Source organism: Athene cunicularia (genome assembly GCF_003259725.1).
Source record: "Athene cunicularia isolate RWA chromosome 11 unlocalized genomic scaffold, athCun1 chr11_part1, whole genome shotgun sequence".
In the NCBI taxonomy this organism is placed as follows: domain Eukaryota; kingdom Metazoa; phylum Chordata; class Aves; order Strigiformes; family Strigidae; genus Athene; species Athene cunicularia.
Window position 1 is genome coordinate 18,379,865 of NW_020799113.1, and position 27,377 is coordinate 18,407,241.

At 40.9% G+C, this 27,377-nt stretch overlaps 1 protein-coding gene across 1 annotated transcript in view; it reads left to right on the top strand.

Annotated features, from left to right (window-relative positions):
- The window catches only part of GLG1 (golgi glycoprotein 1), a 78,344-nt gene that overhangs the window by 48,513 nt on the left and 2,454 nt on the right, over positions 1 to 27,377 (top strand). Inside the window, exons 6-25 of the mRNA XM_026856974.1 lie at positions 1,830 to 2,033; positions 2,667 to 2,738; positions 4,986 to 5,169; positions 7,008 to 7,222; positions 13,476 to 13,597; positions 14,257 to 14,358; positions 15,770 to 15,923; positions 17,338 to 17,475; positions 18,195 to 18,281; positions 19,192 to 19,254; positions 19,948 to 20,061; positions 20,462 to 20,550; positions 21,449 to 21,566; positions 22,541 to 22,633; positions 23,185 to 23,322; positions 24,665 to 24,788; positions 25,128 to 25,270; positions 25,493 to 25,594; positions 26,250 to 26,357; positions 26,982 to 27,102. Of these exons, the coding sequence (XP_026712775.1) occupies positions 1,830 to 2,033; positions 2,667 to 2,738; positions 4,986 to 5,169; positions 7,008 to 7,222; positions 13,476 to 13,597; positions 14,257 to 14,358; positions 15,770 to 15,923; positions 17,338 to 17,475; positions 18,195 to 18,281; positions 19,192 to 19,254; positions 19,948 to 20,061; positions 20,462 to 20,550; positions 21,449 to 21,566; positions 22,541 to 22,633; positions 23,185 to 23,322; positions 24,665 to 24,788; positions 25,128 to 25,270; positions 25,493 to 25,594; positions 26,250 to 26,357; positions 26,982 to 27,102 (2,491 nt within the window). The remainder of the gene's footprint in view (positions 1 to 1,829; positions 2,034 to 2,666; positions 2,739 to 4,985; positions 5,170 to 7,007; positions 7,223 to 13,475; positions 13,598 to 14,256; positions 14,359 to 15,769; positions 15,924 to 17,337; positions 17,476 to 18,194; positions 18,282 to 19,191; positions 19,255 to 19,947; positions 20,062 to 20,461; positions 20,551 to 21,448; positions 21,567 to 22,540; positions 22,634 to 23,184; positions 23,323 to 24,664; positions 24,789 to 25,127; positions 25,271 to 25,492; positions 25,595 to 26,249; positions 26,358 to 26,981; positions 27,103 to 27,377) is intronic.

The window sequence follows — 27,377 nt, forward strand, 5'->3', positions numbered from 1 at the left end:
TGTGTTGTGTCGCTGATATGCAACAGTAAACATTCAGCATCCAGCATATGGAAATCGGCTTTCACTAGACTAATAAAAATAGGTTTACTTTCATATATAGTATGACTCTGACCAGGAATCTAGATCCATGCTGCAAGAAATCAGGAAACTTATGTGGAAAAATCTTGCCTTGTGCCTTCATTGCTGGCTTGCAAGTGAGTGAGAGTAGTCTTGGCCTGCCTTGCCTCCCAGCTGCAACCTCACCTAGGCTGGAGCAAAAAACTGCCAAAGGAGCTTAAAACTTTTGTTTTCAATCATTTAGGCTTGCTGGCTCCTCAGTTGTAACTGCTGTCTGTGACTGACCACAAGGATTTGCAGAACAGGGTTTGTGTTTGGTGTGGTTATAGATAAATGACAATTCTAAGTAACGTGGTGAAAGTACTGCTAACTAGTATTCCTTGGATCCCTTTTGGGTTCAGTCCTAAAGGGACTGTTGATGTATAATCATATTTATTCAAAGATGCTGATATCTGGCCAACATACGAAGTTGGCTGGTTTCTGCTCAAGGAAAAGAGCAAACCAAAATACAGAGTTTGGGTTGTGTGTGGTTTGAGGTCGGTTTTGCTTTTTTTTTTTTATTTAAGGGGAAAACTACTTTTAGCCCTTTAAAACTGATGTTATTTCTGGGTTGTGACTTTAATTGGCCAATTTTGCTTGTGCTCCAAGTGCAGCAGAGTTAAACAGGAGTGAAAGGCTGCCTGCCCGAGGAGACATGTCAGAACAAAAAGATTTGGAATAGTTGCATGGGATTGAATAGTCATGGTCATGTTTTACGGAGACTGCTCTCTTATTCATGTTGCTGCAACAGCAGTGGATGAGCCTACTTGACGGAGCGAGCTGAAGGGATAGCTCCTAAATGGTTACTACAAATACCAGGTTGATGTATGCTTCAGGTAGTCTGATAGAAGTTTAGTAGCAATATCCTCTCACAGCAGAGCAGCGTAAATTGAGGTGGTCTTCACAAAAAAAACTTGCAGGAGCCTTGAGAGATCTGTTCCAGAAGACTTCTTGTTTATAAGAGGAATCAGAGGTAGAGAGGGGTTATAGTTCCCTTTCTAAACACATAAAATGATGTAGAAAACTAAATGGAGTGTTGCCCTGCTTCTTCCGGGCTTTCTTACAAAGCTGAGGAGATTGTTTATTGGCAGTTGCTGCTCATAGTCCAAATTCATCTTCAGGCTTCAGGACGGTGGACATGGCCTACGGTATTGGGCCAGAAAGGCTTTGTCTGAGACTGTCTACTCTTGGAAGCTTTGCTTTTTTTAGTCCCTTAATGGAGGAATTAGCATTAAGAAGTCTACATTGGACAAAGCTGCTTTGTGGCCTTTTTAGCATCACTAATTATCACCACCAAAACCGAAGGCTTGTCTCAGCACAGAGGAACTATGATTTTTCTCTCCCCCAAGTATGTTCTTAATGTGATGGCATTGCTTGCAGTTGCCATGGTGCGGGGAGAGCTATGTCAGATTAAAGATAATTTGGCTGTTTTGGTAAACTGCTCTGAGCAGTGTGACTAAGTAGTGATAATCTCATTAAATCACATTAAAACAAACCCAGGGCATTGGAGGGGGATTTCACAGTGGCCATCAGCAGGATGGTGATGTATAAAGCGTGTGGATAGCACAGATACTAACTGTTGCCTACTAAGAATGTAAATTCGGTTTAGGCTGAACTTTTGGAAAGCTATATGTAGACTATTTGTTGGTTAATTTAGGTGATGCTTATCCAGAGTCACAGATAGTTTATGTAAGTGGTTGATTACAGATGTTGTCTTGCTCTTCTTCATGTAGGATGCCCACTCACAAGGAGAGGTGGTGGCATGTCTGGAAAAAGGCCTGGTAAAAGAGGCAGAGGAGACTGATCCTCGAATTCAGGTTTCTGATCAGTGTAAGAAAGCAATTCTTCGTGTAGCTGAACTCTCTTCGGATGACTTCCACTTGGACCGGCATCTCTACTTTGCATGTCGAGATGATAGAGAAAGGTTTTGTGAAAATGTGAGTATTTCCCCTTGCCTTCTACATTCTTTCATTCAAAAAACACATAACCACAGTGGAAGAAGGAATGGAACAGTAAAATGGAGTCTGGGCAAATTAGTGTAATACTGGAAACAGGCACCTTGTAGCTGTCATTTTGCTATATATCTGGTATTAAATTCACTCACCCAACAAGCATTACTTCCAGCATGTTAAGGAACTGAATTGGCATAAATGGTTTAATGGGCACCAGAGCCGGTGTGACAGGGCATGGAACAACTCGAATGTGGAGGAGGCAGCAAAGGTAAGTGACTGCTCCCATCTGCAGTAGTAAGCCTGGTCTGAGTCTGACTCGACTCACAGCACTCCTTATCGCCAGACCAATGAACTGGAGAGCTGCATTGTTCAGTCTGAATTAGCTTGTGTTGGCTGAGTGTCTTCTTACTAAAAGGGTGATGAACACAACCAGATTTTTAAAAAATGCAATAAAACCTTTAAGATTTTTATAGTAGAGAAACTATCACTGTCATTTGAAATATTAACTTTAATATATTTCTAGTTTAAAAAATAAATCTCTTTAGGTGTAGTTTAGCCTCTTTGTTAAGCATTACAAGTCTTATCTTTGTTGGTAAATGTTACTGTTCTTTTTCACAGACGCAGGCTGGGGAAGGCCGAGTCTACAAGTGCCTCTTTAATCACAAGTTTGAAGAATCAATGAGTGAAAAGGTAGGTATCTGTCTTAGTGAGACAAATCCTTAATGCAGAAATCATCAGATCATTCATCAGTTCAGGGTATGTTATTCTTTTCCAGTGTTGAGGAAAATCCATCATCTGTGTCGTAGGATAACTGACTGCTTTAACAGATGCTTTAAATACTTTGATATATTTGTGTTTCCAGCTACGTGCTGATGGCTTGAATTAATTGTGCTCAAGTTACAGCCTTTAAAGTTAAGAATTTAAATAAATCAAAGCTTTTAGGTGGGTAATTTGGGAAGGTAGACTTGGAGCTCAAGTGGTAGCATTGTGATTGAGTGTTTAAAGTAGAAGTCAAACTGTGCTGGGGTAAGCCTTGGATAAATGCGGTCATAACATACAGATTAGAAACAAAATGCCTTAGTACAGGAAGCTGTGTGTGTTTTACTTTTTTGTTTTCAAGGCTATGAGTGTCTGAATATGAAGCAGACATTTTGTGGGAAAGATACACAGTTCAGTTCCTGACATTTGCCTTATGTTTTTTATGAAGATGTGGATTTCAACAACAACAACAACAAAGTTGTTCTGGAAAGCCAATCCTGAAAATATAATGTATTGGTGTAGATGTTTTGAGAAGGCAAAAATGCCTTCAGGAAGCAGCATCACAGTGTTTGGGACTATATGGAATTATATCATCTGTCTGAAAGGATACAAAGATGGATATCTATAAAGCCCTTCTCAGAGAAGCTCCACTGAAGGAGCCCAGTTCAGAGGCCTGGTGGGATCAGACTTATTTCCTTTTCTTTAAATGTATTAGCTATCTGAAAGCTTAGTTCCAATTGACAAAAACTGAGAGTGTGATCCCTGAAGGCTTGAAATAAAGCTTCAGTTTTTACGAACACGTTACTGAAATGGATTTCTCTTTTTGCTTACCCTGTTTTTGGTTGTGTGGGGACAGTGGGGTGTTTTTTGAGGGGTCTTTTCCACGGTTGGCTGTCTAAGATATGAATATGATACTGAGAGGTTAGACAGAGCTGTAGCAGATGACTTGGTAGGGATAGAGGGGTGGGTGCTCTGACAGCGCAGTTTGCAGAGCAGGAGGAACACAAAATCTAGTTCTCACTCTTGTAGCTGCCAAGGTTGGACCATCTGCAAAGTTACTAGTTTTGTAGAAGCTGTTACCCAATAAAAAGTCCCTCCTTGCTGATGACATCGACTGCTGCGTACACATGTAGCCAACAATAGCTGCCTAGTGGGTGGCTTGCTTTGGGTAATCCAAAACTGCTCGCCAAGCTGGGCTCCCTGACTGTATCCAACCTTCCCCTGCTTTGGGGGATGAGGTGTCATCAAAGCAAGCCTTTATGTTCCTTTGGCTGGAGCTTGAAGTCTGTCCAGTCCCAAGGTCCCAGTCATGGCACAGAGACAGGACCATGAAGGAGGGGATGGGAATATCTTGGAGTAGGGCTTTCCAGGTCCTGGTGTAGATATGGGAAGGTATAGGAAGCTCCTATAGGTGTAGGGCTTCTCTGTTCCTTGTGCCAAGATTGTTCTCCCCACCCTACACATACACAGTTTTTCTTCCTTTCAAGTAGTCCAAGAATGGACAAATTTGCCTGAGCTGTTCTGAATTATCTGCCACCCTCGGATTTAATTTTCATATAATTTAAACCAAAAGCTATGAAGTGTAGCAGTCTCTTTACAGGCCCTTTTTTGGATGCAATTTAGAGGGTTGTTCTTGCAGCTGCTGGGTTTGGCTTTGGCCACAGTGCATCCTTGTGAGCCTCACCGGTTGTGGGAAATGGCTAGAAATTCCCATGGTTAGACTGCTTTATCTGCTGTCATCTGTTCAGCATGTTTCAGAGCAAATACAAAGAACACACTATTTTGTAAATGCGACTGGAAAAAGTTGTTTCTTGAGGGCATGCGGTGTGCATGTACCACAGCTGGGATAAATGTCAGCAACTGATCCTAGTTACCGAGAATGAGTCACGCTCTCAGCCATAGCTCTTCACAAAAAGCTGGATGAATGTGCAGTTTTAAGTAGTGCACTGCAGAGAGCTGCTGCCTTTAAAACCCTTGATCTGTTGCTCTTGGTGTGCATTGTTAACTGTGTGGTTTCTACGAGACAAATGAAATTTAACTGCAGTCCAGCTTAAACACATGAATTTTAAAGCATTGGTTGCCTTTTAAATACAGCTTGAAAACTTAGCAGCAGCAGGTTTAGCTCCCTGTCACCAGTGTGCGGAAGCTCATTCAGCCATCCCAATGTGTCTCCTGCAGTGTCGTGATGCGCTGACAACCCGCCAGAAGCTGATCGCCCAAGACTACAAAGTCAGTTACTCGCTGGCCAAGTCCTGTAAAAGTGATCTGAAGAAATACCGCTGTAATGTGGAGAACCTTCCCCGGTCTCGGGAAGCCAGGCTTTCCTATCTGTTGATGTGCTTAGAGTCTGCTGTGCACAGAGGTACGTGGAGTTGAATCAAAGGGTGTGTGACTTGCAGGGACCTTGGTTTTAAACGTTTCTCCTGGACCTTCAGCTTCAACATGTATTTACTGTCCTCTTCTCCAATAACCTTTTCCAAACGTTGATTCAGAGGCAAGTTTCCTCATCATAAGGCTTTCCTCACTGTTGTTTTGAAGATCAGAATAGCTGAGTAAACCTCTGACACTGACTGCTATTGTGTAGACAAAAAGTTTAAAATGCAGAATAGCAAATCCCACTTGGACGGATGATGAGTAATTGCAAATCTTTCTATTCACTGTGAATTCAAGCAGCTCTTTTCCTCCTTTATGTAGTAAGCATTAAATATGCTACTAGGTTAAAGCACAGAATAGAGAACCTGTTTATCGTCACTCAGGCAAAGCCAGGGTTACTCAGCCCTCTGCCTCTTGTAAGTGATATTCTTTCCTTGCAATTCAGCAGCTTAGGTAGAGGCCTTAATTTTTTAACTCATACCTAGTTTTTGATATATAGAAGGAAGGTGTGAGAATATTCTTTTTGTACATTTAAGTTAGCTTAAGCTGGGAATGTCTTTAACACCAGTGGCTCTTCTAAAGGCATTAGAGGGCCCTATACCATGCTAAAGGTTCTCCGTGAAATTGCCATAGCATGTAAAACAACACATTATATCCTCTATATCTGCACTGGAGAATTGCTTGGTTTTCCCCTTGGCATGCAGCTGGATGGTTTGTGATTCAGCAGCAGGGCTGTATGCTGCAATGCCTCTGGCACAGGAGGGAAAGGCTGCCGTAACACCGTAAGCAATCTGTGCATTTATGAGTTTGAATAACTCATTCCTTCTGATTGATGTGGAAATGATGTGTGCTGTTTGTAGAAAAGTTGTGGGGTTTTATTTTTCCTTTTCTCTGCAGTAGGGCAGGTGCTTTCCTGAGTTACATGCAAAAAACTGCTGTTCAGTTGTTAACTTCCACTTTCATGGTGGAACAGGTTCTGCAGCATGTGGCTCATCCAGGAAGCATAGCCCAGGAGGAACATTAATTATTCCACACACTTCCACAGGTCTGTATTGCAACGCCTGGGAGCCCCTGCTGGGGTCTAGGACCTCCATTGCATGGAGCCTTGTACATACAGGTCGTGATGGGGACTAGGGGGAGGACATAGCAAAAAAGCCTTTTGATTAAACTGCCCGCCCCCCCCCAACTGTTTACATGGGGACTGAAGGAAAGCTTATAGCAGATCTGAGCATTTATTAAAGCTAGATTTCTGTGCAGCTACAGTGGTTTGGTAGACACTCTGTATATGCTCTTGGTAATGTGTTCTATTCTGGTTTTTGGCTTCCTAGGCAAGTATGCATTGTTGCTCTAGAAAACCTTTTCCTCAGAAAATGTTTAACCTGCTGTCCAGGCAAATTCCTCCCCCAGGTACATATCGAGCTGGTAAATTACCAGAGGTGCCTTCCATTTCTACAGTGGGAAAGCAAAGCTCTTGAACATATGGGGAAAAGCTGATCTGGGCTACAGAACTGCAGATCCACTGAGTATTTTCAACTGTTCTTCAAAAGCAACTCCTGTAATGTGAAATCCAAAATAAGATTCTCCTAATCTTTCAGGAATCCCTTTTTAAAGAACATGTATTGAATCCATAGACTGGCTGTATTTTACAGGTTCAGTTCAATGATGGGAGCTATCATAACTGTTTTAATCCCTAGCGTGTCTATTCTGGCACATTCCTTGCAATCTGGTGTTGTCCAGAGTGTGGACATCATCCCTATTCTTCCAACGTGATGGCAGCATAGGTCAAGAAGCTTTAATGCTAGATTCGGATGTCTTCTCTTGGCTCAGGTCGACAAGTGAGCAGCGAGTGCCAGGGTGAAATGTTGGATTACCGGCGCATGCTGATGGAAGACTTCTCGCTGAGCCCAGAAATCATCCTGAGCTGCCGAGGGGAGATCGAGCACCACTGCTCAGGCCTGCATCGGAAGGGTCGCACCCTGCATTGCCTGATGAAAGTAGTACGGGGCGAAAAGGGAAACGTCGGGCTGAATTGTCAGCAGGCAGTAAGATGCTTTTATATTGCTTTGCTTCTAGGTTGCTCAGTTGATAGTAACACTGATTTTGTCCATTGACTTTTTGCCTTGTGATGGAGATTCTTCTTAAGGTAGTCTGACTCTGCCAGGTACCAGTGAATGCTGGAGGCAGTTGTTTAATTGTCATGGTATGAAGTGTAACGTGGTATCTAGCAGTGCATGAGTAATGGAGTTTTTCCTCAAGAAATACATTTCGGACTGTTTGTTCTCCAGTAGTTCTTTTTCATCAGCTCTCAAGTCATGGAATTCTCTCCAGGGTGCAAGATGTAGGGAAACTTGCTTTTTAAAGTGTTGAAACATTCCCTCTCCTTCCCTTTTCCCCCTGTGCCCTGTCATTTGAAATGTACTAAATCTTCTCAAAGTACCTTTCCACTCAGTTTTATTTTTGGTGTTTCATTTGGCTTAAATGATGGAAGTGAAACTTCAGGGCCAGGTAGGTATGACACACTGCTGCATGACACTCTAGTTGCAGCCACTGAAGGAAGTGTTGTTCTCCAAAGTACCTCTTTAAAACAGGATGATTCTTTTGCCTTTTTTAAACTCCATTTTGGCTCAGATGCATCCAGTTTGTATTATTTTTAAATTGAAACAATTATTTAATATTTGTTCAAACTCATTTGTGCTTTTTAATGTGTTATTACTTTTTTTGTAATTAATACCTGCTTTTAATGACCTGTGAGCCTGGAAAAGTGACATCAATACAAGAAATGGCTAGGGAGTGTTAGTGCTGATGTAGGAATTTGGGAAGATGTATGCTCTTGGCCTCCTGCAATATACGGAACCAATGTAGTCCATTTTCATTGTAAGTGTGGCTTAAAGCCTGAGCCCAAGATGTTGCCAGTTTGCTTATGTTATGAAAGATAAATGAGTATCTGTTGAATTTTTGTAAGGGATAAGATGCTTTTATGATGAAGCTTATTTCTGCATAACTACCAGGTGTATTGGTGCAGCAGCTGTACAGTTTGAGTCATTTCTGCGGTGAGCTGTAGTGCATGACTTATGCTTTGCAACATCAGTGTGAAAAGCTGCCTACTTGCTTCTGTGTAAATATTAAATTGAACTGGCTGCCTCAGAACTTGATTATTTGCAATTTGTGGGAAAGATCAGTTCATCTTAGGAATGACTTCCAGATCATGAAGTGTATGTTCAGAACAAGTCATAAATCAAGGCAGGGGACCCACAGAAGTGATAGGAAATTTCAGACTTTTGGAGAAAAAGAATGTTTATAGAAATCTATAGGAGTTTCTTTCAGTTCTCTTAGATTTAAGCTACTGCTTTATTTTTGTACAGTAAGTTGATGCAACAGCAGGGCTTGTCCATGACTCCCTGTCAAGTTGAATGACTTGTTTTCTGTTCTCTGTGCAAAAGACAGCAGGATCAAATTAAGTGTCGATTTTATAAAATATGTTTAGCTTGTCTGTATTTTTATGGGCAAGGGGAAATAGATGATTGCAAGAATAAGATAAACTCTCCAGTGTTCTGGTTCCAGAGGACTGGCACAATGCTATTATGTAGCTGCCTACAACTTCTGAGGTACTAAATAACACTTATTGTTGATATTTTTGTATTTGAATGGTAATGGTTGACTCAGCTGTCACTGGTTTTATTCTGATTCATTGTGTTAGAATGAGTTTCTGGCTTTTACCTTCTGTGGTAGGTAAATTATCTTTGTAAGGAAGATAATATTGTCCAAAATGCTTACATAGACTGTGTGTCTTTTGTGAGAGACTCAAAGTCCCTGTTGTGAGCTGGATCCATACGACAGGCCGTGAAGAAGGCAAGTTAGAGGTCCACCCTTCATAGTAGCTGGAGTACTTGATTTTCTTTTGGATACCTAGAGAGCACCTTTACATGCTTCTGCTGAGCCACAGATGCTTCTCTGAAGCTTATTCTCAGCTTCTTAGCTGCCGCATGTCAGTATAGTTCAGTCTTTTGAGACATGTGGATGGTCTCAGAAGTGCTTTGATAAATTTATCCATGCTTTGGTAAATTTATCCATAGGGGAAAGATTGACCTGTGTCAGGGTTTCCAAAAACTGTAAGTAGACTGCATCAAAGAGCATGGACTGTGGGGTTTGTTTTCTACAGTGTAATGTTGGTGAGAGCTCCTATCACTTTGTACTGCCAGTGGCTGTTCCTCTGCACAGAGGATGGCTGCTTCAGCCATCTACTCCTTGCTTGCTTGCTGGCTACTGCTTGTTCCACGTGGCTTCAGCCCAAGTCCAGCTAGTTCAAAGCTGACGGATGTCGGTCCTTGCTTTCTGATGTTCTTGGGTGATTGTTATTTCAGGAACATGATGCTGATGCTCTTGGATTGAACTTTGATGTGGCTGTTGATGGTGGAGCCACTGGTCTGTGGCATCTATACCTTATCACCTGCAGAAAGAGAGGAAAGCAACGTGGTTGCTTTGGGGTTGTCCCAGCGGAGTTGGCTGCAGTGCTTTGGGCCCATCTCCAGATCTTCTATGTGGAGTCAAAGACTTGTGTCTCTGTGCTTTTAAGTAGCATCAGTAGATAATGCTAAAACAGCACTTTGATTTCTTGGCTGGCTCAAAGCAGTAGGACTAGTCCTGAAATTGTTCAGCCATGCTTGCCTAGACAGTTTGCTGTTTGCTTGAGGAAATTGGAACGGGAAGCATCTAATTTGGATCTGGTTTTACTTACTGTCCTGTCTGTCAGGGTTTGCTCTGATTCAGTGTGCCTTATGAAAGGAAGACGCTTGCCCATCTGCCAAAAACAACTCAAATCCCCAAACAACAAAACATAACCAAAAAACCTGCATGATTTTATTTTCCTGCAGGAGCATCTGCTCATACCCTTTCCTGCACGAGGAACATGAGTGATTCTTTGTACTTAAGTGTCAGTGAAATGCATTCTCAAACCATCTCAAACCCCAGTCTCTTGATCTGAGGGATTTTATTTCTTGTGACACCTTAACCAGAATGATCTTGCATATGAAAAAGCACGCCTAAACCCAAACGTCTTAAGAGCTGTGTGTTTTTTTTATCTATTCTGATCAATGAACTTGCCAAAATGCCCAAATTTTGTAAATAGTAGAGGAATGGTGGCTTTCTGTGTGACCTATCTGGTTCAGCCTTAAGTTCTAAAAAAGTCCTGAGTGTTTGGTTAGCTGTATCTTGCCTAACTGTAGGCTTAAGTACCTTCCTCACCCCAGCAACACTCCATACCACAGCAACTAATGTGCTCTCTTAAGGGCTGTTTGGAGTTTGACTTTGCCACCTCTGAGAGCTCCCTGCCTGTTCTGAAGCAAAGGGTAAGGCTCCTATTATTTATACTACTGATGTACTTCTATGGGAATATGCATTTAATTAAGAAAAAAATTATCATCTGAAGGAGATGCATGGGAAGACATGCTCCAGAAGTAGTAAAACAAGCTCTTCTTTACTTTGGGGAAGCATATCCAGCTTGGATATATTCCAGTCATTAAATGGTCTTCTGCAAATGTCGGTGTCATGTTATTCTTCTTCAAAGGTGAAGATCCTGCACATAGGGAGAGTGGGTCTGCGATGCTGTAGATCATCAGACAGCAGATATAAGTGTCCTTGAATTGTGAGCATCAGCCCATAAAAGGCTACAGCTGTACTGGCAGTGTCTAGCACCTATGGTGTCGCTTAGTGAAAGGAGTATTTTATACTGGAGCTGCTGGCAAACTGTTTTTCAAGTATGTGGCTGTTATGTTGCTCTGGTCTTGTCTGTCTTTTTTTCTGTTCAGTCCCTTGAGCATGGAAAACTATAATCCTTGCTAAAAGGGCAGATACTTCTACTTTCAATTTCTAATACAGCTAATAAATTGATAGTTCATTTAGCTCCACATCAGGATAAAAGTTCAGATGGTTCTAAAGTTTATCCAGCTGCTTTTCAGCTACAAGGGTTTGTTATGGGAGGGAGGAAGATCCTATAAAACCTTCACTTTTATCACTGGTGCCAAATTATTCCTTTGCCCCTGCAGTTAGGGCAGCTGGCTCACTGCTGTGCATCTTGCATGTGGTTGAGGACTGGGACTGGGAATCCTGCAGTAGTTCGCTAAACAGGGCAGAGAGACTGGGAGGTGACCTGGTGCTTCCAAGCTGTTGTACCCAGTTCACTTTGGCCTCTTCCACTTGACAGCAACACAAATACCACTTAAACTGAGACCTGAGGAAGAATCCTGCCTACATAATGCTCTGGCCAGTTTATTTAAACTGGGTAAGAAAGTGTCAGGTTGGAGGTTTTATTCACCCATTTGTCCTTGAGGGAGTAATCCCACTAATCGTACTTGATTCCTTTTGCTATGTAAACATTTGACATGAAGCAATCCCAGCACTTTAGTGCAGAGTATTGCCCGTCCGCACAGGCTATGTGTGTGTGCATGCCAGCAGAACTACCACATTCTTCTGCTTCTTGCATTGATTTTACAAAGTTTGTTACAGATGTATCACTTCTCACTTTTCCTGCTGATTAAGGTTTCGTTCCATGTTATGAACTGGATCCCATATTGACTTCTGTTTGACCACTGTCAGAGTTCTAGAAAATATTTATTTATTATTATTTTTTAGTGAAAATATCCCAAACATTTTTGAATCAACAGCTTGTACCTGCTAAGCAGTGCTCTTTCGAGCTGCTTGTGTCTCTTGTTAACCAGGCCCAGCTTCAGTTTCTTTGTGCCAAGAGCAAGTTGAAGGAAATCCTGCGTTCCTCCCAGGCAGTCTGTGGTCAGTCTGTCTTGATTACAAGCTTCCTATTGGATAGATAGCACCAGCTTGTCTTTTCTTCAGTTCTCTGGTGCTTTAAACTTCTCCATGTTCTGTGATGTTAGGAGTTTGCCTGAAGGTTTTCTTGGATGGTGTTTAGGTGCAGACTTTGAAAGGTGGAGGATAAAATTGTAACTGTGCTTTGATTTAGTTGGGCTGGGGGCCAGTAGCAAAAATCATTAAGTAAGTGTCAAGATGTTAACAGCACAGACCATTTGATGTTGCTGTGCAGTTGCCTTTTAAGTAAGCTCTCCTTTTCCTCCAAATTTGTCAGCTAAAAATGCTTGCCTGTTGAATGATGATGCCAATTTGCCCTGTGTCAGTCTTTAGGAATTCACAGCTTGGTGGGAAATGAGGTGGGAGGTGAGGATCTTGGACTGATGGCCCAGGAAGCTACCCTTCTCCCCAAAACAATAGGTTAAGTGAGATGATGAGATTTACCCATTGCCTCCCAAATTCACGTTTAGATGTCATGAGCTATGTGAAGATGACCTGTCTGTGTCTGATTTTGAATCTCAGTGCTGTGGATGTTCTCTGTTTCCCTATTAATGAGACAGTTATTTTTCTGAAGCTTTAATTGGAATAACTGTTTCACAGGAAGAAAGGACTTGATGAAACTGTTCATACTCTATGACAATTGAAAATATTTAGAAGTCACAAAAGGAGTGCAGGGATATCACAGCTTCAAGTTGACACACCTCAAAATCTTTAGAAAGTTTTTGTTTTCATCTTTCACTTATACCATGGCTTCTCTTAGGTAGATAAACACTTCTGTTATATGTATGTATATATATATATGGTATTACATATAATGTTATATATTTAATTATATAGTTTTATGGGTTTATATATTAAAAATTGTTTAATACAGACCAAATTGTGGTTACCCTGGCTTCTCAAATCTTGAGCAGGCATACGTGAGGAAATGATATTTCATGGACCAGCAGACCCAGGACATTTTATTCTGTATTTCAGCAAAACCTTTGTGTTCTCTCCAGGCAATTGAAAAACACTTTTAAGCTTTGTTTGTAATCAGGCATCTGGTCTTTAAACACTGATTTGGGTTTCAGTTTAGAACAGTAGATAGTCTTCATAGAAGTGTGAGAGATTTACATGTTTGGTATCATCAGTCTTAAGGGATGAGGGTGGATCAAAAATACAATATTCAAATTTTACAAGTTTTATTTTGTAAATTGGTATATAAGTGGTCCAGGTACACACTTGACCTTCAGTGTGTGACCAGTCTCATCCAGTGTTCCAGTCTGCTTAATAAGGATAATTCGGGTTCAGCAGCACTGGGCTCCCATGTCTGGTAATTGAGTTGGCAGCACAAGCATTTGAACTAAGCAACTGTAGAGCAAAGGTCATATGTGATAGTGTTGTTATTGACATAAATTACCACGCTGACAAGTTGTAAGTGCTGCCATTTTATTATTATAAATTGTTTTCCTATCCACAACTTCTTTCTTCCAGCTTCAAACACTGATTCAAGAAACTGACCCCGGTGCAGATTATCGCATTGACCGAGCGTTGAACGAGGCCTGTGAGTCGGTGATACAGACTGCCTGCAAGCACATACGCTCTGGAGACCCCATGTAGGTGGCTCTCGGTTACAACTGATTTTTGTTTCTTTCGGGCATCCCTGAAGATTGTGTGGCTGACCAGTATAGATACTAAAACATCTTCAGAAATAATGGACTCCAAACTAGTAATTCATACAGGCTTGGAGGTGTGAACTGAGCTTGGTTTCCATTCCAACTGTATAAGCAGGCTAGGATTTTTGTACCAGGGCTGCTTTTAGCACTGGTGAAGTACGAGGCTATCTCAGGCACTTGGATTTAATTTGTAACATTTGATGTGCTAATTTCTTTTACTACCTAAGTCTTTAGCAATATTACAAAGAAAAATAACAAGCCTTTGAAAGGCCAGTTAAGCAAACCCAATCTGAAGAGAGAAATGTTTCCTTTATTCAGGTCTGATATATATTGTCTCCTGAGCCAGATTTTACATGAAATATTCCTTATGATTTTGTCATATATCAGACACTGAGATAACTAAAACAGTGGAATTTTAGAGGGTACAAATGTGCTATACAGTTGTTTTAGATGTAGTCTTTTTGAAGGAAGGAAAGGATCTTCACTCTGAACCTGTTATCTGTAGTTCATTGGAAAGGCTTATTTGGCAACACCAACTGTTAGAAGGAAGTTAAGCATGATTATAAGTCTGTTGCCTAACTTTTTTATCCTGTTCTCAGGATTCTGTCCTGCCTGATGGAGCACTTGTATACTGAGAAGATGGTAGAGGACTGTGAGCATAGGCTCCTGGAGCTCCAGTATTTTATATCTCGTGATTGGAAGTGAGTACTGTAAAACAAAAGTGATCCTCACTCGATGCTTCTATTTAGTGTTTTGTATGCATTAGCAATTCCTTGTAAAATGGTATAGCTTATGCTTGTTCAGAAGAAGACTTTTAAGCATGCCAGGTCTGTAGGGCATTAATGTTGGGCTGGAACAGAGAAGCAAAAGCTGCATAGACAAAGTAAGTATGATGTCCACTTAAATCAGGTACTCACTTAGAAATGATGCAACCCTAGAAAGTGTCAAGTTTGAGCTCTGAAATTCAGTGCATCTGTAATTAAAAGAATTCTCTCTGGGCATACTGAAGTTGAAGGTCACTTTCTGTGCAGGTGGCAGCCAGTTTTATCTGCTCTGAGCGCTACAATATGGGAGTTCAGAAAACCAAGCTAAGTATAACAAAGAGCCACTGTGTGAGAGGCTCCCTGTTTTCATTTCTGCCTTTTTTTCAAATTCTCTAGGTGTGGTTACAGCCTGTAGAGCAGATATAATTCCCTTTGGAGCACTGCATTTTCAACTTTCTCATCCAAAGATGGCAGTGCTTTTTTTTAAATACATACAGACCCCCTGTGTCTCTGTGGGTTAAGAGGAGAGTATAAATTTGATAAATATGGCTAGCAAAGAAAGAATAAGTGTTTGGCTTTTCTTCTGAAGCAGGTTGAGAGGTGAGGAAGTAAGTACATCAAATTGGGGTTACTGCAAGAAATGGAGTAATTGTTCTCAGTGACCTCAAGGAAGTAAGGCAAGAAGTCATGGGCTTTGATTACTATATGGGGCATTCAAATCAAATGCTAAGAAAATATGACTCTTAGCTGTATCTGTGGGCAGCACTACCAGTAGTTAGGACCTGAAATGCTCAGTGAACCTTCTGCTTTTAAAATACATGGGGATTCATGGGCCAGAGAGTTTAGGGCTTTGTGGCCGTTTATTTAGTCATCTTGATAACTGTCTCCTTAAGTAGACAAGAATACTTCACTTCTTTCCTCCTCTTCCTGTATTCCTTCATTGCTGGTTCTCCTGCCTTGCCATGTTTCCAGCAGGTAATTATTTTCTTGAGCCAAATTTAAGTGATTACCTGCCTTTCTGCTGCTTTAGGATATCAAGGAGATGATTTCTCATGTGTCAGCGTTAGGCTGGCATGCTGCAAAAGAGAATGGGAGGTGCTTCAAGAAGCACTGAAAAATTAATCTGTAATTAAAGATCTTGGTGTATTTTTGCAAGATTAAGGCACTGATTCCAAATTGAGTGACAGGCATTTTGTGACCTCTTGGTTCCGTTGGTTAGACACTTCTGCTGAATGATGTGTTGGTGTATGAAACTTCGAAGTGGATTTTTCTGCCCCCAAAACATTTCAAAATATGAAAAACATTAAAGGTTTGAATGAAGTGCTCATGATAACTCTTCTGTTTGCAGATTGGATACAGTCCTTTACCGCAAGTGTCAGGGAGACGCCTCCCGTCTATGCCATACCCATGGCTGGAATGAGACTAGTGAGCTGATGCCTCCAGGGGCTGTTTTCTCCTGCTTGTACAGGCATGCGTACCGCACAGAGGAGCAAGGAAGGAGGGTAAGTGCTAGTGTGCAATTTACTGCTCTTTAATCTGTGATAGACAGGTTGCACGTCTGTTTAGAAATTGGACATCTGCTAAAACTACAAGAACTTGCAAAAGCTGCTTAAAACAATTTACCATAGGTGGTACTTGCACTGCTTTGGATGCCCAGCTCCTCCTCATGTGTACCTTGAAGGTCTACTGATTAAGTTTTGATTTGAGTACAACTTCAGATTATAATTCATTAAATTCCTCCTATTAATATAAAAATCCTTTTAGTTTTTTGAAGCATACTGTACAGGTAAATGTGCTTATGCTGTCTTTCACGAAGACAGTATGGATCTGACTTGCTGCTGTGCAGTCTGGAGATCCACCGTAGTCACATTTGTTTGGTTCCGAGCTACTCTTTTCAAGTTTGCTGCCCTCTCGTGCCTTTATCAAGACACTCCCTTGAAAGCAGCTGAGTACTCGGTTCCATTTCTTTTGGTGCTCCTAGCCACACCCCCTAGGAGTTGGTGGGTCTACACAATGTCTGACTTAAAAATTAATTTCTGCAGCTTGATTTAAAAGGTCTTTTGTGGCAGAGGTCAAGTATTGATTGAAAACATCTCTCTTTTAGGAATATTTTTTTGATGCAGCTTCTTAGTCTGCTGAGTTGAGACTTTTTAATTCCGTTTTATATTAGTGCTGACCAAAGAAATCAATAGCCTCCCTGCAAATAATCTATCAGAGAGAAAAGGCTTTTAAATGTATTTTTCTTGTGGAAAGTAGGCTAAGGGAGCAGCTGTCACTTCGAAATTTAGCATTTGAAAGCAAACTCATCAAAGGTTAGATCTGTACTTTTTCTCTAGTGCTGTCCACAGAATGCTAGGTAATTTCCAGTGGTTTGGATTTTTAAATGTATACAGGTTTAAGCTTCGACCAGTGCATTTTAGGTCTGACAAGCACCATACCAGTATTCTTTGATTTTCTACAATTTGTTTTTTCCTCAGTCTTGCAAATACTGGCTATGAGGTGCTGCAGTGAGGATTGCTAAGAAGTTACAGCTGCACTATATTGCCTCCTTCTGGGCTTCTTTTTTGGTGTTGAGGGCATGAGCTGTTTTGACTTTCTTCTCCAGAACGGTCTGAGGCTTTGAATGAAAGGGGCAGTGCAGCAGATAATCTAGGGACCTACTTTGACATCTCACCTCAAAAATTGTTTTAGTGGAATGAAAGGAGCCTCCATCCAAACTAAATGACAGAGCTCCAAACTCTTCTGGAGCCTGAATCGCTTGCAGGAGCCCTAGCAGGCTCATGCTGAGCAGTACAGGACTTGTTCTGTACTTTCTGGGATTGCTGGTGGCATTTGTGCTCACTCGGTACCTTACCTGACATCATCTTGTTTGCACTGTAGGGATGTAGAGACCTCACTGCTTTGCTCTCTTTGCAGCTATCACGAGAGTGCAGAGCAGAGGTGCAGAGAATCCTCCATCAGCGTGCCATGGATGTGAAGCTGGACCCAGCCTTGCAGGACAAGTGCATGATTGACTTGGGAAAGTGGTGCAGTGAAAAAACAGAGACAGGGCAGGTACTGTACACAGTAACACTGTACACATTTGCAAAGCTGAAGGGGTGGGAAGGGCAAGAAAGGGGATAAAGGGACGTCTTGCTGTTAGCTGTATTAAAAATGCTTTTAGTTTGAAGCATAATATACAGTGGACTGAGGGACAGAGGTGAGATGAAGCTTTGCACCTACTGCATGTCTTCTATAGGTTCAAATGTGTAAGGGAATGAGGAGGACTTTTTAATGAAGCAACCCCACCCTGACTCTTATTTGTAATATTGTTACAAGCTTGTCATTTCCCACATAAACTTTATCCCATTTTGATTTGGCACTTCCTGTGTTTATACATAACTGAACTAACATCTGCTGCTACTTAAGAAAATTTCAACAAATACTTTCATGTTAAATTGTTGTGCTCTAGCGTAGCTGTAGGGGAGGAGCGGTTGAACAGCAGATGTAACAGAACATACATCATTGTCTTTTTGAAGTGAAGAGCAAATTAAATGTGATATTCCAGAAGTGAAAGCACATCATGCTGCTTTTGAGAACAAGCAGTTACATCCTAGACCAGCATTCTCAATAACTACTAAGTATGTGTTCTGGGAGTGCCAGTAGAGGAGTGGGATTAAATGAGAATTAAGACTTTACAAGGTGGAGGGCAATTTTGGGTGTGTTGCACTATTTCAAGCCCAAATTTTCAAATTGGGTTCTTGGATCACACACTAAATTGTCTGGTTTTGTAGGAGCTGGAATGCCTTCAGGACCATCTTGATGACTTGGTGTCTGATTGCAGAGACATAGTGGGAAACCTCACTGAGCTGGAATCTGAGGTGAGCAGTTTTCAGCCTGAGATAAAGGCAGTAGTTGAGCATATCTAGTTAAAGCGTGTCATTTTGATAGTAATGAAAAAAGTGAGGTTAGAGTAGCTGCAGAAATGCAGCACTGATCAAGCAGAGACCATCCATTCTACCCCATACAATGTAAGTTTTCATGTGGGGTTCTTGAGGAAGAGAATGGAACAGCAGTTCAGGATTTTAGGTGATCACAGTTCTCTTGCTTAAAATCAGTAATGGTACTGAAACTAAAATTTCTTGCACAAGTAACCCAGTTAGTCTTCAAGTCAAGATATGTCATGGGACTTAATTTTTTTTTTTTTTTGGTCTTGCTTACAAGTAGTTGTGATTACCATATTGCAACTTCCCTTCTGTCCCAAAAATTTTGCAAGAAGTAACAGCCACGTGCATCATTAGAGGCTTTCAGCAAAGTCATCAGCTTTACTTATTTTATGAAGCTGCATATTTGACTATCTTGGCCCAAACTTTTCCCTGTGCCTCTTAAAGATTACTCTGTGCCCTAGGGAAAGCTTCCTTCCAGTGGTTATAAAATGTTTTGCTCAGAACTATTATTAATCTTTAACTCCTGCCTTGGTGTAAGGTGACTTCTGGTGCTGTAGCATCTAGTTTGGAGAAGGTTGGCTGAAATATCTAAGCAATGAGTTTCTGTGCAGAGCAGGCTCTTACCTTAAGCTGGAAGGCTTGTCTTGCATTTTCCGTGTTGTTGGCAAGATTTACCCCTAGAATTTCCAAAACCAAAGGGCAAAGCTCTCTGAATTGCATCTTTCCAAAACCCTTGTAAACTATCTTGAGTTTAACTTGTTATCTTGTTATCACAGGTTTTTTTCAGAGCCTTTTTTTTTTTGTCCATTCACTGTGAAAATGAAATATTGTGTATTTTTTGCAGGACATTCAAATTGAAGCCTTGCTGATGAGAGCATGTGAGCCCATTATCCAGACATTCTGTCATGTGAGTGCTATTTAATAGTATAAATATCTTTGGGGGGAAAAAACACTGTGTGGGAAAGGTTAGAGATTTTTTTTAGTATTAGTTCTTGGTGTTCATGCTATACTTCAAAAGTAAAATCAAACATAAGCAGTTGCAAAAGTCTCTAATTAAAAAGCCACCCTAAACCAAAAATTGTTAGTATTCCTCGTAGTATTCCTGCTGTTGTCAGAGCCCTAGCATAAAAGCTAGAGTTTGGAGATGAAAATTGCCATGTAGCTGGAGAAAAAAGCACTCTTTACAGTGGGTTAAAAATGAAACTTTTTTTCTTCCCCTTGCCTTTGAGCAGGGTGTCTAGCCACTCTGCTCTGTGCAGCTGCTAGCATTGCTGAAATAATTTCTTTCATTGCTCTAGGATTGAGTAGTTACATAGGAATGAAGGCAGCTAACTGTAATACTTCATGTAAGCATTGAGGCTCTGCAGTATGTTCTCCTGAGTCTAAAGTGGGCATGTGCCTGTGATGATTCTTTTCTGGACTATATCTATGAATACTTGCATGGTACAACTCTCTTGTGGTCAGTTAATGGTGAGTGTAAGCTCTCACATTAGAGTGAGACTGTAAATTCCATTATTTCCTGGTCACAGTGGGCTAAAGGAGGATAAAAATCATGACTTGTGAGAGTAGCTCGTTTTTAAGCCTTTCATCTCTTCTTCAGGAGGTTGCAGATAACCAGATTGATTCTGGAGACCTGATGGAGTGTTTAATACAGAACAAACACCAGAAGGAAATGAATGAAAAATGTGCAATAGGAGTTACTCATTTCCAGCTGGTAAGCAGCACTTTTCTCCACTATCAACGGAAGCCTGTTCTGTTCATTGAGGATGTTGACAGGAATTAGCTAGTTATGAAACCCCTCCTTCTTTGAGATTGATTTCTCACTATTTAAAGTGCTCTTGTGAATTCAGATAGTGGTACTTGCATGCCTGGTCATAAATGGTCACTGGAGATAATTTATTTTCAGGTCCTCGTTCCTTCCTGGCATATGGTAGATAGGTGCCAGCTTCTTCAGCAGTGCAGTGTCCCCCTTGCTTCCCCATTAGTGATAAGTTGTGGACAAAAGCATTTGCTGATTGTGTAATTCAATTGCTGTTCTTTTAGGCAGCATCTTTTTTTTTTCCTCCAGGTGACCAAAGTTGTTTGTTTTTTTTCCCCTCATTTCTTTCTTGCAGGTTCAAATGAAAGATTTTAGGTTCTCATACAAGTTTAAAATGGCTTGCAAGGAGGATGTGCTGAAACTTTGCCCCAACATCAAAAAGAAGTATGTAGCACCTGACCAAACAGCAATCTGAATGTAGAAATATGTAATGAAGTTAGAGGATATTTCATGATCGGAGAGAAAACGCTGGACTTCCTTTTAAAGGCTGATTGTTTTGTGTGTTTTCCCTTAGTGACTGTGTTCTGCAGATGCTTAAGTTAGAGGCATTGCCTGCCTCTTTAGAATGACTTCTGTACTCTTACGTACAAGCCTGTCCTCTTTTTATTTTTCTTTCTCTGAAAACAGCTAATGGTCACGATCAGTGGACTGCATGTCCCAAGTTGTTTTATATCCTTGCTAGATTTACTGTCATCTTAGATACTGGCTACTGTTGTTCCAGTTGCTGATCTGGGAGGGAAAATATCCCACTTGTTTTAGCTTGTTTATTCACCTCAATATAAGGGGTTTTTTAATGGCCTACTGCAGTGACGTAAGGCTAAATTACACACAAGGTCAGGGTACACACAAGGTCAACCCTGTTCGTGGATAGCAAGTCTATTTCCATTTTATGATATAAATGCCCTTCCCATAATGCAAAAGGATTGTTTGCAATGCCATGTAGGGATTCACCTGCACCTATTTCTCAGATTAAATAAAGCTTTTCTAAAGTTTTCATGTGATGTAAGAGCAGAGATCTTGCTGGGCAGGGCTGTGGTGGGATTTTGAATATCTTCCTGTCTGCTGGTCTAGCCTCCAGTTAGATAGCATCAGATACAGGTTTTAACTGTGATCCAGGTACTCTACATAGAGCTGTACTCCAGCTAGAAGTAAGCATAGATGCACAAGGACTTTATTTTGTGTTGGGATTATTTGGGTCAGTTTGTGATGTTGTGATCTAACACCAGTCTTGGCTGGTCTAAGTGGAGGGTATACAAATAAAAAGCTATTTTCTTTTTCGCAGGGTGGATGTAGTGATCTGTCTGAGCACAACTGTGCGCAATGATACTTTGCAGGATGCCAAGGAGCACAGGGTCTCTCTGAAGTGCCGCAAACAGCTGCGTGTTGAGGAGCTAGAGATGGTAAACATGCATGAAACACTTGATCTGCCCACTCTTCTAGCAAGGTCCTTCAATTAAAGCTTCCCGGTTTGTCCACCCTGGAAAAAAAGCAGCTCATTTGTAAGATGTATCCAATTTATTTTTTCCACTCTTCTTACAATGTGAGGCTCAATTGCCCTTCACAGTGAAAGTAATGATTGTCTAATGCCTTAAATATAGTCTCATGAAGGCTAAGGCAAGCTAAATGGTCATTGGAATTTCAGCTAGAAGTGATTATATTTAATGTTAGATAGCAATGTGCTGCACATGCTGATGTCCTTAAAAGTCCTCTAGGAGAGAATAAAAGCTTCATTTTACAGACTGACGAAAGAAGCACAGATGAAGCAACTTGACTCCAGCTGCTCTAAGTTCCTCAGTGGATAAATAGGAGTAGTATGTGTTCTGGTAGGCAAGGCTGCCTCTCAGCTTCCTGCTGCAGTGCTTGCAGCAATACACATTTAAGGTCTTTGTCCAGTAGATATTGTTTGAGCATTAAAGCATCACCTTAAGTAGGCCCATATCAGAAGAGGCAGCATGCTTGCCTTTGTATGGAAAAATTCAAATGCTGGGCTTCACTAAAAGCAGGAAACTTCATTCACATCCTCCAGGTTACCTGATAGATAGGTGGCTATTAATAGGTAAGATTTTAGTGGTCTTGGACATTTGTGTTGATGCCCTGTTGGGAGGAGCAGTGGAAACAACTTGCCAGCTCTAAAATTCAGTTTAAACCATTTCTTCAGTATAAAAAGCCAGGTGATCCTCTGCATGTATTTGCAAAGTTGGTTTTCCACTCATATCACTTCCCACACCCGAGACCCTTAAATTCAAAGAAAGAGACCTGCCTGATGTGAGAGTTGCTTGGTTTTTGTGAATAGATGGCTCTGGTTAATATATTAACAAAGTAAAATAGTCTTTAGAGTCCTACCTAAAAGTTCATATTGTAATTTATCCTGCAGACTGAGGATATCAGACTTGAACCAGAACTGTATGAGGCTTGTAAAAGTGACATCAAGAATTACTGCCAGAACGTGCCTTATGGCAATGCTCAGGTAATGGATTTTATTAATAATTTATAATTTAATTTGTACTTTCATTTCAGAAAACTTTTGAGGAGCACTTTTGCCCCTGTGAGCACAGCTTTAGATTTTCATTTTGGCATCACCAAAATCTTTCGGCAGTATTTTGGAACATCAAATTTTTTTTTTTTTTTCCACTGGTTCATAAGCATTAATCTTGGGTGAATGCAATGCTGTGAGCACTTCATTATTCAGTTAGTGCTAGTTCTAAGCTTTTAGCAGCTGATTACTGCAAATATTGCTCAAGACTACTTATGCATAATGTCTGCAAGATGAGGTCTGGTGTTTTGGAGGAAGGCCAGGTGACCTTCTTCATATCCTTAAATCTTTGTGAGAAAAGATGAGCTTAAAGCAAGTCCTGGAAATAAGCACTAGTAATGACTTTTGATAAAATCTTGTCATTGGGGACTTAACTGCACAAATCAGGTGAAGATGGCATTAGGGGAACACATAGCTGTGCATTTTGAGCAGCATAGGACAGAATCATATCAACACTCTTTTATGGTTGTAATACTGTGTTGTAGATTATTGAATGCTTGAAGGAAATCAAGAAGCAGTTGAGTACCCGATGCCACCAAAAGGTGTTTAAACTGCAGGAGACAGAGATGATGGATCCAGAACTGGACTACACACTCATGAGAGTCTGCAAGCAGATGATAAAGGTAATGGTAGTGTGCTCATTTAAGAGGGTGAGGTTGGGATATAAGAGCTCTGTCAGTTTTGAGCTTCCCGGAAAGGCTTATTAAAAGACCGCTGTGTTGTTTCAGCAGCATGACTGGTTTTTTGCAGAGCAGTCTGTTTCTTAACTCTGAATCAGGCTGAGGTTTCTTCAGGGCTCTTCTCTTTCAACTTTTACTTCCTCCAAATATGTGATCAAAGCCTGTGCACTAGTAAATTTGTCTTCCCAACTGTCTGCAGAATGGAGGAGGAAGGCTGCACTGAGGCTTCTAATACAGTTTTCCTGCAGTTGGTTTGGATTTGGATTGGCTTTTAGCAAAGGTGAAGTTAAGATTACAGAGAGGAGTAACATCTTCAGTTTACTGCTGACTCAGAGCATACTCACTTTCATCAGAGTGATAAAGCAGGCAAAATTATGCAAAGCTTAAAATTAGAAGTGCTATCTTAAGGTGATACCATGTGGAAAGCATCAGTGATTGTTAATACAACACATGCTTGCACAGTAGTCAGAATTGCAAGCCCTGATACACTAGCAAGTGTGGTCTGTATGCAGTACCCTGACGCCATATTGTGGCCGAAGCAGAACATCTTGAGAATTTATTGTTCTCCAGTATAGGCTCATGCTCTTTAAAAAAGACCTGTAATCTCACTAAAATGGTGAGGATTAGAAGATGCAACAGCCTTATCTTACACCTGCAGAATTAGTTTCCAACAAAAACAATTAGTACCTTGGTCTGAATTTTGGGTAAGCTGGTTCACTTTGGACTATTGAATTCAGGGCAAGAACGGGCAAATGAGTTATCAGTGAGTGCTCCTCTGCTTTCTTGTTCTGTGTGGTCTTACTTTGTCCTGAGTGTTACTAATGAAGTCTTTTACCTGTTGCTTTGTCCAGCCAGATGATTTATGCAGAACAGCAGTATGTGTGTAGGTTTAAAAAGATTCCCTTTTTAGTTTCTAAAATAAAGGGGAGTGAAAGTAATTGAGTATGAGACCAATAAATAATTTGGTGGGTATTTCTTGCAAAGTGTGCTGTAACTTAAGAATAGAAACTAAAAGCAAATTTCTTTTGATACTGCTGACACAAGCTGGTGCCTAGAAGCTAGTCAGGACTGCATGGCTTAGTGCTCACTCCATAAGCAGGGATATTCATGCCCATAGTCAATTTAGAGAGTAGCACTCCTCTTTTTAATAAGGGGTATTGGGGCTAGGAACTGTGTGTGTATACCTCTGGGTTGGGCAGATGGTGGTTCTCTCCCATTAATATAGTTGTGGGTCTTTTAAGTGCTTAGTGGTGAAACTTGGGGCTTTTGCGGTTTTTTTTTGTAGCGGTTTTGTCCAGAAGCAGACTCAAAAAATATGTTGCAGTGTTTGAAACAAAACAAGAACAGTGAAGTGATGGATCCTAAATGCAAGCAAATGATTACCAAGCGCCAGATTACACAGAATACAGGTATCCTCGTTTGAAACAAACTTAATTTACCTGCCTGAGCTGTTGAGTGGTCTGCATGGCTGAAAGAATATTTGCTTTGTTTTATTGTCCTTCATGGTTGACAGTGCACACACTGACTTTATTCAGTCAAATTCTTGAGGGTCAGCATGTGTTTTTTGAATCCACTTTATTCCTGAAAAAAATAGTATTTTTTCACAACAGATTTTTTCCCCCCAAAAAATTAAATTTACTGGTGCTACAGTGCATACAGAAAATTTGTGAAGTCTCTTTTGGAGTGTTATATTCTGTAATCTGAAGAGATGTGTACTCTAATGAAGTTCTGTCATCTTTTCTGGTTAGATTACCGTTTAAATCCAGTGCTCAGGAAGGCCTGCAAAGCAGATATACCAAAATTCTGCCAAAATATCCTGAATAGGGCCAAGGATGATACAGAGTTAGAAGGGCAAGTCATCTCATGCCTGAAGTTGAAATATGCAGACCAGGTAAGTAGAGCCCGTGCATGCAAATGAGAATCGGTGCGGAGCAACACTCATTGAATAACAAATCAAATTTAGGCTTGTGGTCTGTGCAATGTGTGTGTAACAGGCTGTACATAAATGAGTTTTTATGCTCCTATACAAGTAATATGCAGGTTAAAATGAAAGGTGATTGATTTATGAAAATAAAGGTCATTGAGTGGGTTAATGACTTTCTCCGCTCAATAGCGTCTCTCTCCAGACTGTGAGGACCAAATTCGTGTGATTATCCAGGAATCAGCTCTTGATTATCGGTTGGATCCCCAACTCCAGATGCACTGCTCTGAAGAGGTAGGAGAAGTAGCTCCACAGCTACTTTTTCAGGATGAAAACTCCCTTCACGTAGCAGATTTTTGTTTCTTAAAATGTGAAGGCTCCTGATAATTAAACAAAAAAAAAAACCCTCCGAACTGCTTCTAGCTAGTCAGGTTCTTTGCTTGTGACTTTTGCCCAGTGTTCAAGAATTGCAGTTTACTGTGCAGTGCTAATATGAAATTAATCTTTTCATCTGGAATCTCAACAGTACTTGTGACTGTGGAAAAATACTGCTTTCCTCTTGTTTAAAAAAAAAAAAAAATGTTAGTTCTCTGGTCTTGTCAGCCTTAACTGGAATGCAGTCAGACTTTTGAGCTTTCACTTTTGATAGCCAAATCAGCTGTGCCTCAAGTATTGCTTATTTCCTACCTTAACATTATTTCTGTGCTGTTTTTCTCCCTGCCTTTCTCCTCAATACAGCAATATTGACTTCTTGCTGTTGGGTTTTAAAGGGTATGCATATTGCATGAGCCAGGCCGCCTTTGGCTCTGGGGATTCGGAGCAGGGGGAAGTGTCTCATCATGTTCTCTAGCTGCACCCGGTGATGAACTAATGTATTGAGATACAAATGTGCTAAAAGCCTGAATGATTGTTGTGAACTACTTATGTTAAAATATGTTTTTCTAAATAGATTTCCAGCTTGTGTGCAGAAGAAGCAGCAGCTCAGGAGCAGACTGGGCAGGTGGAAGAATGTCTGAAAGTGAATCTGCTGAAAATAAAAACTGAAATGTGCAAGAAGGTAAAGGAAATAAATTGATTGTGCTCTAAAAGGCATCCCATCCCTGCAGAAGTCTGATCTTTTTCCAGACTACAGCCCAGGCCATGTTCTAGCTAGTATGAAGCCAGAGCTCTGAAGATTTCCTTACACAGCTCAGTTCTGGCCTGCAGCAATTCAATTCAGTTTCAATTTGCCAGTGAAAATTGTGCCGACAATGCCTGCATTTCAGGCTTGGATCCTTTCTTGATTATGGTTGCCAAAGTTTCTTGTTACTAATCTGCTCTCTGTTGCCATCTCCGTTGCAGGCTTCCTGAGTGCTGGGTATGGCCTAGGCACTGGCTGTGATCAAGGGCTGTATGAATTGCCCTATGGCTGTGGCACTTTATTTCAGTTCTAAGTGAAGTAAACCTGGCATATTGACCTTGTGTTTTAGATTAATAGTGGTATTGTAACGAAGATAACTCTGGTAACCCTTATAAACCAGGACATTTAATCCAGCCTAAATCGGCATTCATAGCCTTATTCAGAAGCAGTGGTGGTTTTTCTCATGATCCTGGATTTGCAAAGATGAACAGAAACATTAAGTGGTATGAGGTTTGTTCTCTCTCCTTTTTTTGAGATATACTTGTATTTCCCCCTCCCCAGGAAGTACTCAACATGCTGAAAGAAAGCAAAGCAGATATATTTGTTGACCCAGTGCTCCACACAGCCTGTGCCCTAGACATCAAACACCACTGTGCTGCCATTCCACCAGGGAGAGGACGCCGTAAGTGCTTGTGCTTTACTCGTATAACCTCTCAGTCCCAAGAGCCTTAAGCTGCATTTTCTTACCGACTTTATCTTAAGTACAAGATATTTCCACCAGTCTTTTGTAGGTAATAAGGTGGAACAGCTGCAGAGGTGGTAGAAGATGAGTATCAAGAAGTCCTTCCTCATGTCCAAGGAGGAACCTGTTCTTCAATCCTGATACAATATCCTTGCAGCCTTATCTGCAAATTTAATGAGTGTATTTTACATTCCATCATTCATATGGTTACTGAC